The sequence below is a fragment of the Chelonoidis abingdonii genome, chromosome 3 (assembly GCF_003597395.2).
Source record: "Chelonoidis abingdonii isolate Lonesome George chromosome 3, CheloAbing_2.0, whole genome shotgun sequence".
NCBI classification, from domain to species: Eukaryota; Metazoa; Chordata; order Testudines; family Testudinidae; genus Chelonoidis; species Chelonoidis abingdonii.
Genome location: NC_133771.1, coordinates 112,825,074 through 112,839,298, shown reverse-complemented (window position 1 = coordinate 112,839,298; position 14,225 = coordinate 112,825,074). Strand labels below are relative to the sequence as shown.

The window sequence follows — 14,225 nt, the reverse complement described above, 5'->3', positions numbered from 1 at the left end:
CCTTTAATTACCCAGGTCATCTCATTTATCCTTTTTATATATTGGCACAACATTAGTTTTTTTCCAGTCTTCTGGAACTTCCCCAGTGTTCAAAGAGTTATTAAAAACATTAAAATGGTAAAGCTAGATCCCCAGCTAGTTCTTTTACAACTCTCGGGTGCAAGTTATCCAGATGTGCTGATTTTAAAATGTTTAACTTTAGTAGCCGCTGTATAACATCCCCCTGAATTGCTATTGGAACAAAAAGTATTTCATCATCTGATATGACTACATCATCTGTTTTTTTCCCAAATGCAGAATAAAAATATTTCTGAACACTTCTGCCTTTTCTGCCCTATTAAGGACAGTTCTATCATTCCCATCTAGTAATGGATTGCTAGGATTATTTTTGTTCCTAATATTCTTAAAAAAACAACAACAAGCAAACCCCAAACACCTCCTTCTTAACAACATAAGAATGGTCATACTAGGTCAGACCAATGGTCCATCTAATCCAGTATCCTGTCTTCTGACACCGTACAGTGCCAGATTCTTCAGGGGAATGAAAAGAATAGGGCAATTTCAAGTGATCTACCCCATTGTTCACTCCCAGCTTCTGGCAGTTGGAGGTTTGGGACACCCACAGCATGAAGTTGTATCCCTGATGGATCTATCTTCCATGAACTTAGCCAATTCTTTTTTGAACCCAGTTATATTTTGGCCTTCACAATATACCCTGGCAATGAGTTCCACAGGCTGATTGTGCATTGTGTGAAGATGCATATCCTTTTGTTTGTTTTAAACCTGTTGTCTATTAATTTCACCGGGTAAACGCTGGTTCTTGTGTTAAGTGAAGGGGTAAATTACATTTCCCTATTCACTTTCTCAACACCATTCATGATTTTACAGAACTCTGATATCCATGATTACTCCAAGACCCTTCTTGAGTGGTAAAAATCACATGGTCACTTCCCCATATTGTGTTTATCTATGTCTCATAATTTTGTTCTTCACTATAGTGTCAACCAATCTATCTAACACTGAAGTTAGGCTTACCTGTCTGTAACTGCCAGCATTACCTCTGAAGCCTTTTTTAAAAACCTGTGTTACAGCAGCTACTCTCCAGTCATCCGGTACAGAGGCTGATTTAAGTGCTAGGCTACTTACCAAACATACTTAATAGTTCTGCAGTTTCACATTTGAGTACCTCCAGAACACTTGGGTGAACAACACTTGGTCCTAATTTATCAGTTTGTTCCAAAACTTCCTCTACTGACAGTCAGGGACAGTTCCGCAGATTTGTCTCCTAAAAAGAATGGCTCACACGTGGGGATCTCCCCGACAGGCTCTGCAGTGAAGACTTATGCAAAGAATTCATTTAGCTTCTTCACAATGGCCTTGTCTTCTATGAGGGCTCGCTTAGCACCTCAATCGTTCAGTGGCCCCACTGACTGTTTGACAGGCTTCCTGCTTCTGATGTAATTAAAAATATGCTGTTAGTTTTTGTTTCTTTAGCTAGTTGCTCTTCAAAGTCTTTCTTAGCCCTCCTAGTTATACTTTTACACTTAACTTGCCAAATTTTATACTCCTTCCTATCTTCCTCAGTAAGATTTGACTTCCAATTTTTTAAAAGGATTATTTTTGCCTCTATCCACCTCTTTTACTCTGGTTAGCCCTGGTGGCATTTTTTTGTCCTTTTCCTGTTTGGTTTTTTTGGTGAGTGGGAAGAGTATACATTTAGTTTGAGCCTCTCTTTTGGCAATTTGCAGGCTTTTCATCCTTGTGACTGTTCTGTTTAACTAGCTTCCTCATTTTTGTGTAGTTCCCCCTTTTTAAGTTAAATTCTACTGTAATGGGTTTCTTTGGTATTTTCCCCTCTACTAGGAAGTTACATTTAATTACATTATGGTTCTATTACCAACTGGTTCAACTATATTCGCCTCTTGGACCAGATCCTGTGCTCCACATAAGATGAAATCAAGAACTGCCTCTCCCCTTGTGGGTTCCAGGACAAGATACTCCAAGAAGCAGTCATTTAAGGGGTCCCTGCATCCCTCCTGAGGTGACACATACCCTATCAATATGAGAGTACCTGAAATCCCCCATTATTGCGTTTTCTACATTTGCAGCCCCTCTAATCTCTCTGGCTATTTCACAATCACTGTCACCATTCTGATCAGCTGTTTGGTAGTATTTTTCTACTGCTGTACTCTTATTACTCAAGCATGGAATTTCTATCCAGAGAGATTCTATTACACAGTTTGCTGCATTTAAGGTTTTTACTGTATTTGACATACTGAACCCCCAACAACATGCTCTACGCTGTCATTTCATATATTTTGTACCCTGATACTAGTGTCCCATAAATTTATCTTCATTCCACCAAGCTTTTGCAATGCCTATTATATCAATGTCATTTAACGTCAGGAACTCTAGTTCACCCATCTTAGTATTTAGACTTCTAGCATTTATAGCTAAGCACTTGTACATTTTATCAATATTCAATTTCTGGTCTTCATGAGTTGTATTTAAATGGGACTTTTACGTTTGACTCTTCCTCACAAGCTCCTACCTCTCCTTTACCAACTTCTTTCCTATCTTCTCTACTGGGATATAGAGCTCCTCCTTTAATAAATTAATCCCTAATGGATGTCTCAGCCTGAACTATGGGCTCCTCCGAACCTGTTGTCTTTACCCCAGCCATTAGTGTAAAAAATCATTTTTAATTGTACATGTCAGCAGTCTGGTTCCATTTTGGTTTAGGTGCAGCCTATCCTTCCTGTACAGGCTCCTTAGGGTGACCAGACAGCAAGTGTGAAAAATCAAGGTGGGGGTTAATAGGAGCCTATATAAGAAAAAGCCCCAAATATTGGGACTGTCCCTATAAAATTGGGACATCTGGTCACCCTAGGGCTCCTCCTCTTCCAAAAGGTTCCCCAGTTACTGATAAACCTAAAATCCACCTCCCTACACCATCATCTCATCCATGTATTGAAACCCTGCAATTCTACCAGTCTTCCTGGAAGGCGCATCCCAGCCATGGGATTGTTTCCCTCTGCTCCTGCATGATGTTCTCCTTCCCTGACACTTTCATCCTCCTCAGCAGCAGAAAGGCTGTCAGGCTAGGGTCCCTCAATTGGGTCCCTGAAAATCTCCTCTATGTACCTCTACATCTCCCTTAGCTCCTCCAGTTCAGCCACTCTGGCCTCAAGAGCCCATACTGTGTGTCTGAAGCCATGAGCTTCTTGCACTACATGCATACATATACCAATTGTCCAAGAGGCAGGTAAACATATGCACTGCATTCAGTCACTATTAAATTGGATAGTCCCCCTCCCTGCCTCCCTCTGCTACTGGACTTCTTGTCCTCAACTCTGCTGGCCACTGATTTCTCCCTATGCCCCTTTGTACAATTCCTTGCTTCCCATATATATATATATATTCATTATTATCAACTTCCCCTTTCTTTCATTTTTATATTGTTTTGTGTTGTTTTGTTTTTTAAATAGCTGCCTTCTCTTTCCCAGCTGGTTTGGCTCCTAATTATTTTCAGCTTTGTGAAATTGGCCCTTTTAAATGGTTGGGTATCAGTAGTTTGGACTTTATTCTCTTTGCACATTATAAATGTGATCAAGTCATGATTACTTATGCCTAAGCTATCATTATGATATAGCTCTGGGCTCAATTCTCTTCAACTGTCCAGAGAAATCCCTCATGCTGGATGCAACACTTTTTTGAGTTTGGAAACTTTCATCCACACTATTTAGAAATTCCAAAGATGTTTTATTACTGTCTAATGCAATCTCCAGCATATTTCACTCAGATTTAAGTCCCTCATGATCATGCAAGTTTTTTCCTTACACATTATAGATAGGAGTTTAATGAGCCAGTCACTCTATTCACTAGTGTGATTCGGTGGTCTTGTTTGTTACATAGGCTGCTAGCACGGGTGTATAGGCAATTAAAGAAAGGGAAAGGGAAGCACAAAGATGAAATTCACCGCAGAGAAGAGGAGCTAAGCAAGGCGCTACACACTTAAGCCCCATTTAAATAATGAATAGTGGTTTGCCTGGGTCTGCCACATTGTAGTGAAGTTCACCCATCGAGTGAGTTATGAAACTTGCTCAAATTCAGATATCAAGTCAATGGCAGTTAAGAACAAACTAGAAGCCACGTACAGTTCCAGTCCTGTCTCCTAAACCATAGCACCGCCTCTTAAAAAAATAAATTAAATCTTTTAAATTCTATTCTGGTGGCTTATTTAAATTAGACCAAATGAAATTCAAAAACATCCTCTGAAAGCAAATAAACATTTTTATTGCCTATGGCAAGGATGTGCCTGAGAATACAGATCCAAATCATGCCAGTAATGGGGAAGAACAAAACTCCATTAGGATAGTTTCAAATCACTTCAACAGCAACATTGTTTCAACAGAATTCTAGACTGTCCCATATATTTGATGAAGCAGACAATGGTAAAGGTGCCAGATGCAGGGTTTGGAAAGATCACAGGAACATTACATTTCCCAGCGCCACACAGGATCAGATACCTGGCCTAGCTAATTAGTCCAACAGGAGCTAATACAACAGAGATTGGCAACCTTTGGCATGCGAGGGCGGCAGGAAGTGGTGCAGGCTGAGGGATGTGCTGGCTGCTCTTCCTGCAGCCCCCATTGGCCTGGAGCGGCGAACCGCAGCCAGTGGGAGCCGCGATCGGCCGAACCTGCGGATGCAACAGGTAAACAGGTAAGCCAGCCAACCAGGGTGCTTACCCTGGCGGGCCGCATGCCAAAGGTTGCTGATCCCTGTAATACAACATGATGCTTTACTATATAGAGCATTGTTACTGTTTCTTGTAGTGCCCACAGTGTTTTAAGTGTTTTGCAGGTAAAAGAAGGTGCAGATATGACACCGAAAATCTTACACTTGAATGGAACAACAAAACAAAGAAAAACTATAGAACCAATGGGTGCAATGTTACACTGGGATGGGCGTGGGGGAGAGAATCAGTTCTTTCCTAACTCCAGCTACCCTCAATCATGGGTCATGAATATTCTTGTTAGCACATTAGATATTATTCAAGACTATGTTGTTAATGAATCATAGTTATCTTTCTAGACTTTTGAAAATCTAGTCCCACTTTCAGTCTCAATTACCATGACCAACGTTAGACTTACTTTACCATCAGACATGTGCACTATCCTCAATGTATAAATTGTGGCAATACTGTATCTTGTTTAATCCTAACTGTGGTCTACAGCTGAAGGGGTGAAGATTTGATATGCAGTTGCATGATGAAAATTAGGAGTAATTTAGACCAGGACACATTTTACTAACTTAAATTTAACTGTAAGATAATTTTCTCATAACTTCCACACAAACCCAAATCCTCTTCCTTCTGCACACACTCTCCCTCATCTCAGTACCCAGAATCTACATACTTTTGCCTCATCTCCCCCACAGTTGTAGAGTGCCCTTTGTCCATAACAAGTGGCCAGAAGACACTAAGAAATCTTACCTTTGCAATAACGAAAAATCTGTTTTAAAAGAATTGGGAAAAGGGATCCCTCAAACATACATAAAATTAATCTGTGATTCTGCGGCATGATTTTCAATTATTCATACTATGAACAAACCATATCGCAAAATTTTCAGGCACTTATTAAGAAAGAAGTATCAAAATAACTATTCATAACAAATGGCCAATCTCCACTTCCTACTATGCACTCAAACACCATTTCCAATTTAACAGAGCATTTGCAATTATATTTAACGCTGAAAAGTCTAAACTGGGTGGAGGAGGGCAGATACCAAGACAAGAAATTTTACACATCCTATTATGTTTGCTCTTAAAAGTATCCCATCTGAACCATCTTCACCATTTCACTGCAGGTAACTTAGTGAGGCCTAATTAAGTTTGTGGGGTTGAAAAGCAGGGAAAACGTTGTTGTAGCTATAAAGAAGTTTTCACCGGGAATATGGCATATTTACTTTGAACAGCATCTACCTTTACATGCCGAGAAGAGAAATTAAAGCAGAGGTGGTTATTTGCAGCAGCAGTGGTAAGCATAACTGGTATATTGTCAAAATGCACCTTCAATATTGCTCCATGAACTAGGTAAACCTTCCATTGCCACAAGTTAAAAACTCAAGGCCAGGAAAGACTAAGAATTCACATCTAAGGAAATATTTGGGAATGGACATCCAAATTTTACCACTGTACTTGTTGGTAGGCAAAACAAAAAAATATAGATTATATAAACGGATATATTATGGTGAACAGTCCAAAAGATCATGCAGTAGATATCCATCCTCTAACCAAAAAACACAAAACAAATAAACATTAATTTTGATGGCAACTGACCACTTCTCTGGGGCTTCATAGTCCATGAATTTCCCCAAAAGCTCAGCTTTTTATAAGCAAGGAACAAGCTAGAAATCTACTGCAAGGATAGAGTACAAATTAATGAACATACAGTAGGAATGTTTTGGCTATTTAGTTTTTGCTTCAAATTCCTTTCAGCTATCGAATAATATCATTTGATCCAAAACCATATTAAGTGCAGATACTAATAACTGGGTTAGAGGAAGCATTATGGCCAGCTATAGTCAGTTGCCTAATTTCTCCAGATTTCAGACTGATGCTGAGATTCTTGAGCCGATTGAGAAGGAATGCCTCATGACAGTCTGGACACGCAAAAAATGTCCAAATTTCTTGTTCAGATTAGATTCCTAACTTCACTTCTAACTGACTACAAACCTCTCATACTTCTCATAAACAGAAAGTGCTTGCACTGTGTGCCAGTGAGATGTCAAAGACACATTTTATCATCATTGAGGTACGATCTGCAATGAGAGCACATGCTTGCCAAGATTCTGTTGATGATATTTTGTCTAGACATTTTCTGAATGTGACTGATGCGGGGACGTCACAAATAGTTGAGGAAATTGAAACTTACAAAAGAGTTCCGCAAGCCTTAAAGCCATCGTATAATATAGTGCAAGCATGCCGGAAAACATCCAAACTTTCCTCCTGGAGAAGAGTAGCATCACTGGCTCTGATGGCATCTTATTTCCTGAAGTCAGGGAAGGTAACCCAGCAGAAATGAAGAAATGTATCTTTATATGAGAACCATTAGGCCCCTTGGACATTACTAAATGTCATCAACAAGTAAAGATGTGTCTGGTGGCTAGGAATTGGGAGACAAATCCAAGTGATTCAATTTCTTGAACCACTCAAGCCAACAGTCAGGGACACATATCCTATTTAAGAAACCATTAATATTTCTCTGCTGTCAGACTTGGAAAGTGGGCCATAGAGGGTGACCCTTATGAGCTAAGGGACAGAAGTACGTGGCTGTAGTTGACTACTTTACTAGATATTTTAAAACCACACATTTACCTGATGCTCTTTGATCATGTCATGTTTAGATGAAAGAATGTGCCTGCACGGTGGGGAAGTCCACCTGAACTTGTTATAGTGGGCCATAATTTTTTGGGGAATAATTGTTATTTACTGACAAATAATACTTTTGCTACATTAAAAATAGCCTTCACCCACCTAAGGATGGTCCTGTGGTTAGAGCACTAGCCTAAGACTTGGAAGATGTGGGTTTAATTCCTTATTCTGCCACAGGCTTCCTGTGTGGCCTTAGGTTAGGCACTTAGCCTCTCTATGCCTCTGTTTCCCATCTGTAAAATGGGGATAATAATACTCTACCTCTCAGAGGTGTTGTGAGGATGAATACATTAAAGACAATGAAGTGCTTTGATATTCACTGATGAAAAGATGTAAGAGGTAGGTATTATTTGTTGTTATTTTTATTAGGCCAAGGATTAGATAATAATGATAAGGCTAAAAGAGCCAGGTAAAGGGTGACGCAAACCCAAAAACAAGACTGTCAGTGTTTAGCTTTAGTTAATTATGGTCTGATCCAACCGCTATTAATGTAAATGGAAAGACTCCTGTTTGACTTCAGTGGGAGTTGGATTAGGCCCTTATTAATCCATGTCACTGAGTGGAGCCCAGCATCGCAGAGGGAAAAATCTAAAACAAGTCAAATAGGATAACAGAAGAACAAAATATGCATATAAATTTCACTTTGACAAAAGGAATGCTGTTAAGACACTTCCTGAGTTGTATCCTGGTGTCTTGAGAGCAAACTCGGATAGTTTCAAACTAAGAATACAGGTTAGATAACATACATGACAAACTTCTAGGTTTTACACAGCTATGACCAAGGTAAGTAAATTCTGGAAGAACAGAACATGTTTGCAGCTCATCCTAGATCCAAGAAATGGCTTTCTACAACTTATCACTCTAGAGTGAGTGTTACCCAGAGACTTAGATTGTAAGCTCTTTAGAAGGATCCTTCTTTTGTTTGTACTCACCCTAGCACAATAGGGTCCTGATCCATGATTAGACCTTCTAGACACGACAGTAATACAAATAAATAGTAAGGACAATTCTGTTTCTGCTCTAGAGGAATTATAGACAGAAGCAGCAATGCAGCCAGACTTGCCATATTGAGATCACTAGATAGCATCATCAATAACTGATTCCTTTCTAAATGCTGTGATCAAAACTTACAGAGAATACCTGAACATTGGAGAAACTCTTATATCAATGCCAGATGGGGCAAAATAATCTCTACTGTACTTCATACTTTGTTGAACACTGTCTTAAGTTAATTGCAAATGGTTTAAGAAATAGCATTGCCAGCAACTCAAAGTTTAAAAGAAGTGTGTGGGGAAGACATATAATTCAAATATCCTGGTTTAAATTCTACTGAGAATTCCTGATCTTATAAGTGTAAACTATTTTTTCAACAATACCATACTACACAGCTTGAAAGTTCAGATGTTAATTTAACATTACATAAGCTCTAGCTTAATTTTAAAATATTAACATTTTAAACAATATAAGCTTGTTAACTCTTCAACAGGAAAAGACTAAAACAAAAACAGGTCTGCATTTGTAAAGTACAATGAAAAATTAACATATGTAAAAATAGATCATCTTAGATATAGACAATTGTTTGGGCCGAGCCCACACCTCCCTACTGTCAAAACTAAGAATAAGTTTAGCCACCTCATGCACTACAAACACCTGTAACTGGCACATGACCTTAAACACAAATTCTCTTCTTTAGATAGAAAAATGGAATAAATGCTCCTACCCAACCAGAAAAATCTAGATCCTGATTAATCAATGTAACAGTGTCACAAAATCTTGCATCTAGCACCAGCACCCCAGCAAATCACATAGATTTTAGGGTCTAAATTAAAAATTCTACCATCTAAAAGACACACATTATCAGCAGCTGGTACAGGTTTCTGCTGTGCTCATGTATCGGGATCTAGACTTCTATGGTGGCCTGGTAATGGTATAATGTCTTGTTTAATTCTATCATCTCATTTGTGGAATCAGCAGGGAAATTACTGGGTCCAAGTGCTGCACATGAGGCTTGCCATTGTATTGTACCTGGCTACATCAGGATCTGTTTTTATCCCCTGCTGGACTAGGTGCGTCAACATCTAGCTGTTTAGGTAGTATGATTATGGAGTTCAGGGATACAATTTTTGAAGTCAGCATGGTTGAAGTGCTGGATATGGGTTTTCCTAGTGGTCTTATGGCATGATAGTAAGGTCTGGATCTTTGCGCTGAACTGCAAGGAGAAACCTGTCTAACCCAACAGGTGCACTGGTGGGTTTGGAGGCAAAAACTGGCTGAATCTGGTTGCCAAATGTGTGGTTTGTGGCACTTTTACCTCACCTGTGTTAGGCTCAAGATTATTCTGGTGGGCCAGGCGTGGCAAGCCATGTTCCTATTTTGATAGTATGTTTTGTGGTTTGGGGGCCAGCATTATATTCTCCTATATTTTGCTTTAGGAAAACTATGTTTAACATTTCTGTTGACACAAACATGGCTGCTGTGGCCTGTTTCAATAACAACAACAAACAGGCCACAGGAGTTTTTTTTTAAAAATCCATCCAGTATTGTTGCTGGTTTATTGCTTGACTAGCTCTTTTCAGTGTCACCCATTTAATGAGTCACAAAAGGCCAAGTTCTTTTTTTCCTACCCACAAGGTCGCCTAATTATGATGTTCTCATGGGGGAAGTGGGACTAGGGGGAGATATGTACAAGGGCCCTGAAACGTCTGTGCTCGAACATTACAGCCTGGCCAGCGACTCTCCTGTCAGAGCTCCCGGAGACACATTCACGCCACTTACCAAGTGCACACACAGGAGGAAGCAGCTTAGGCTGGGACGCACCCGCAGGCTGGGGGCGAAGGTGAGGGCAACTTACCAGGTCTATGAATGTCAGAAATTTCCAGCTCCCTCCATAGGTCTGATGCGCCGGTATGTCAATAGAGTTGTAAGCGCACAGGATGGAGAAGTAGGAGAGGAGGATGGCGACTCTCAGCACCTGGCAGGGCACGAGCGCCATGTCGCTGCTTTGCAAGCGGGGCCTGCAAACTGCAAGACAGCGGCGGCGCGCTTCCCGCGCGGCGGCGCGCCGCGTTCTGTCCGGGGAGGACGCGCGAGCGAGAGCGCGCCTGGGTGTCCCCTCGTTCTGTACGCGGGGGATGCGCCCGGCCCCGGGGAGAGCGGGCTCAGCCGGAGCTCCTCAGGCAACAGGGTGCTTCCCGGAGCAAAGGTGGGCGGGGAGAGGAGGAGATGTTGGAGGAGGGGTTACCATGACAATCGACTAAACCTGCCCTGAGCTGCTGCTGCTTCAGCGGAGAGACCCCTGGAGCAGGTGACCTCCTCCACCGCTGGGGCTGTGTGAGTGTGGCTTGTTGTGTATTCTTGGCAGTGCTACAAAAAGCGACATGGGGTGACATGCAGAAATAAACATGGGCAGGGTCATTGTCCTCTAAAGCCTTGCATTTTCACCCGCGCTGCCCCTGCACTTACGTGACCCTGGCTGACTACAGGGTCTGAGCACCTGTTCACAAACGCTGGCATACACCCATGCATACACCTGAGCACACGTGCACAGGCTTACATGAAATAGAGAAACTTGCTAGCATGCATGCACATATCCTCACACTCGTGCATGCACAAGCACGTGTGTGTACATATGCACAAGCATTTGTGTGTACATATACACACACTTGTGCACACATGCTCAAAGATACACAAGTGAACAAATGAATACACATTTTGATATGTTCACACACAGCTTGCTCTCACATCCACACATAAGAGTGGATGAGTGTGAATATGGATGATGTACCCCTGTGTCCATGTAAAATAAATAAACATATTTTTAAATGCATGGTTGCATGCATTGCTTTTGGTCTTACGGAATGGTGATTATGAACCTCTTAGAAACGTATATTTATTTTTCTTGTCTACAGATCAAATTTTAAAATATTAAATCATAATAAAATGGTGTTTTACATATTTCCTTTTAAGACAATTGTAGTTCTAGGCAGGCAATATTGCCTGAATGTTTTAAAGATTGCTTAGCTTGTTTTAGTCTAGGAGATTAGAGCGCAATAGATGTATATATGTAATTCAGTGGTGTAAAGAACCAATGACGCTAGTTTTGTTTTTAAATGTAAGTCATTCTTTTATTAAATATTTGGATCTCCTTCAGCGAGAAGAATATAAATTACATACATTCCCAGTTTGCCTTCCAGTAAGTGCTGTTGGATATCAATTGCATCAGACTGTGGGCAGCAGATATTTTTTTAAGAGGTCAGATGACTAAGTTTTAGCCAACCAAATATGGGGTCAATTTATGAAAAGACAACATAGGCATTTCCTGTGGTCCATTTAAAACAGGTGTCCACTCCAAATAGTCTGTGAGTCACAGGGTACTTCTGTAGTGGGGGGCTTGAGGGAAAGCAATGGGTAAATAATATTTTGTTCATAGTCCTGTTGCAGAGAATTGGAGTTGAACAGATGGATAAAAGATTAAACCTACTAAAAATATGTGTGCTCTAAGTGCCTGATTGTGCCACTGAAGTCAATACTCTTCAGCTATCCCCCGATACAAGGATGGTGTCTGCCAAGGGGGTTCATTGGTGGGTTTTTAAGTGGCAGAGGAGCCCAATTCGTGCCCTGCAGATTTTTCCACAGAAGTGAAAGGTGTAATCTTGGAGGAGACATAGTTGTTGGCTGGACTGTTGTGCCCTTTCTCTCCTCCTTTGTTGCTTCTCTGTCTCATGAGCATGTCTGTTCTCCTCAAAGTGAACTGTGGCTTGGCACATGGTGTAGTGTTCTTCGCCGAGTCCTCCTAGTTTGTTGGGTTGATGCCTCCCTTTTTAAGCTGTACTTTCTATATGTCTTTGAAGCACTTAATACTAGCTTTACCATTGACTTCAATGATTTCAGGATCAAGCCCTAAATATCCCTTATGTAAATGTAATGCAGCATTGTATAACAGTCCCACACTTGTACTGTAGAGTAAGTAAGCTGTAGCTTTTAGGACCATTGCTGTATAGCAAGTAATTTTTTTTTTTTAAATGAGACCTCCAGATCCTAAATGTTTACTACCAGTAAGTAGACTTTCCGCCTATGTGTCTATAAACCAAATTCTTGAATGAAAGAAATGCTAACGGCGTGCTCTCTATAAGCTCCTCAGAGCAGGGACCCTGTCTCCATCTGTGTATTTTATTGCACCAAGCATTGTAACTATACTTTAAAAAAATAACTCATAGTATTTTTATGATATATGATAATGATGAGATCTAAAAAAAATGGCCTTGTATGGATTTATTTATTTTAACACTGTCACCGGGTAAGCTAGACTTTTAGGGGGTTTGAGACCCAGGTCCAACCTGTGCCTTGGTTTCCCCCTCCCTACTCATGTGCTTTGAGAGGGGTCAGGTTATTGCAGGCTAAAAAGGAGGCTGCTATAAAAGTGGCATCTTTTCCTCTCTACAAGGAAGACTAGGGTTGAGACAATATCTGGGTCACGCTGGTCCAGAGAGGAGGTGGAATGACCTGGGAAAGAGATGGATGTTCAGGAGGAAAAGGCCTGTGAAGAGGCAGGATGTAAAAAGACCCTGGGACAGGAGAATTAAGAGAATGACAATGCCTGGGGAAATAATGTGAGTTGAAGGTCTAGTATTGGTAACAGTCTTTGCTTAGGGACCACAAGAACTTCTGGAGAGGGTAGGAGAAAATCCTTTTCAACTCCTGTGTCAGCAATGGGGAGTCCAGTCCAGGGCAGACCCTAATGAAGAAAGGACTAGAGGCTGAGCTGAAGGTGGGCAGGCAGGGGTGGACAAAGAAGAGACTACTGAGGCTGGGGGAGGCTCGAAGAGGTTTTTGTATTTGGACTTCTCTCTCACCCTGAATGGGCAGGTCTCTAAATGAGTTTGAGTGGAAGAGTAAATATCAAATGAGTCTGCCAGCCCAGGAGGGCTATTGTTGAGGGAGGAAAACAGGCAGCAGCTGTGTCTGGGCAGGGTGAGATAAACTACTACTACTGCAGACACCATATGTACAGGCCTCCATTTACAATCAATACCTGAACAAACAATAAGGACTTGGTGCTCTTTCCAATGCTGTTAGTGCTTTTTCTTGGTGGAAGGAAGCAGAGAACTGGTGTAGGTTAGGACATGGATGGCCAACCTGAGTCTGAGAAGGAGCCAGAATTTACCAGTATACATTGCCAAAGAGCCACAGTAATACATCAGCAGCCCCACATCAGCTCTGCCCCTGCCTCCACTCTCAGCACCTCCTGCTCACTGGCAGCCCCTCCCCCTCCTTCTCTCTGTTTCATGGTGTGGAGGGGGAGGTGCGATGGCATAGCAGGCTCAGGGGAGGGGGTGGAAAGGGGTGGAGTGAGAGCAGGGCCTGTGGCAGAGCCAGGGGTTGAGCAGTGAGTACCCCTCAGCACATTGGAAAGTTGTGCCTGTAGCTCCCCCAGAGTTGGTGCCTATACAAGGAGTTGCATATTAACTTCTGAAGAGCGGCATGTGGCTCCAGAGCCACAGGTTGGCCACCCCTGTGTTAGAAGAAGCAATAGCTCTGTGACATGCTCCCTGCTCTTACAACAATCAGTGGAGGCTTCTTCATCATGCATTCTTGATATTTGAGCTTTGCAGTGTGGGAAGGGATAGTTGGGGAACCGCCACTCTCTGTGACATGCTCTGTGGGGTCCTGGTAGATATTCTAAAGAATTAATGCAACTTCAACATCTCTGCCTATACACCCTTGAGAAGGGAGTATGGCTCAGGTATGGACAGGGAAACCAATAGAAGCATGGCTTCAGCAAGTGCCA

General features: G+C 41.6%; 2 protein-coding genes across 11 annotated transcripts in view; one reads left to right on the top strand and one right to left on the bottom strand.

Moving 5' to 3' along the window:
• The window catches only part of AIG1 (androgen induced 1), a 195,291-nt gene extending 184,660 nt beyond the window's left edge, over nt 1–10,631 (bottom strand). For 7 of the 10 annotated variants that reach the window (XR_004375661.2, XM_032794954.2, XM_032794936.2 and 4 more), the window contains exon 1: nt 10,290–10,631. Coding sequence is in view for 8 of the 10 variants with exons in the window: in XM_032794954.2 (XP_032650845.1) it covers nt 10,290–10,430 (141 nt within the window). In the remaining 2 variants the exon portion in view is untranslated. Of the gene's footprint in view, nt 1–4,275; nt 4,703–6,938; nt 7,056–10,289 lie in introns of those variants that run through there. The other 3 variants (XR_004375677.2, XM_075064008.1, XM_032794897.2) reach the window with 3 other exon arrangements.
• Nucleotides 10,632–10,657: 26 nt separating this feature from the next.
• The window catches only part of HIVEP2 (HIVEP zinc finger 2), a 217,229-nt gene continuing 213,661 nt past the window's right edge, over nt 10,658–14,225 (top strand). The window contains exon 1 of the mRNA XM_032794879.2: nt 10,658–10,742. The gene's annotated coding sequence lies outside the window, so the exon portion shown is untranslated. The remainder of the gene's footprint in view (nt 10,743–14,225) is intronic.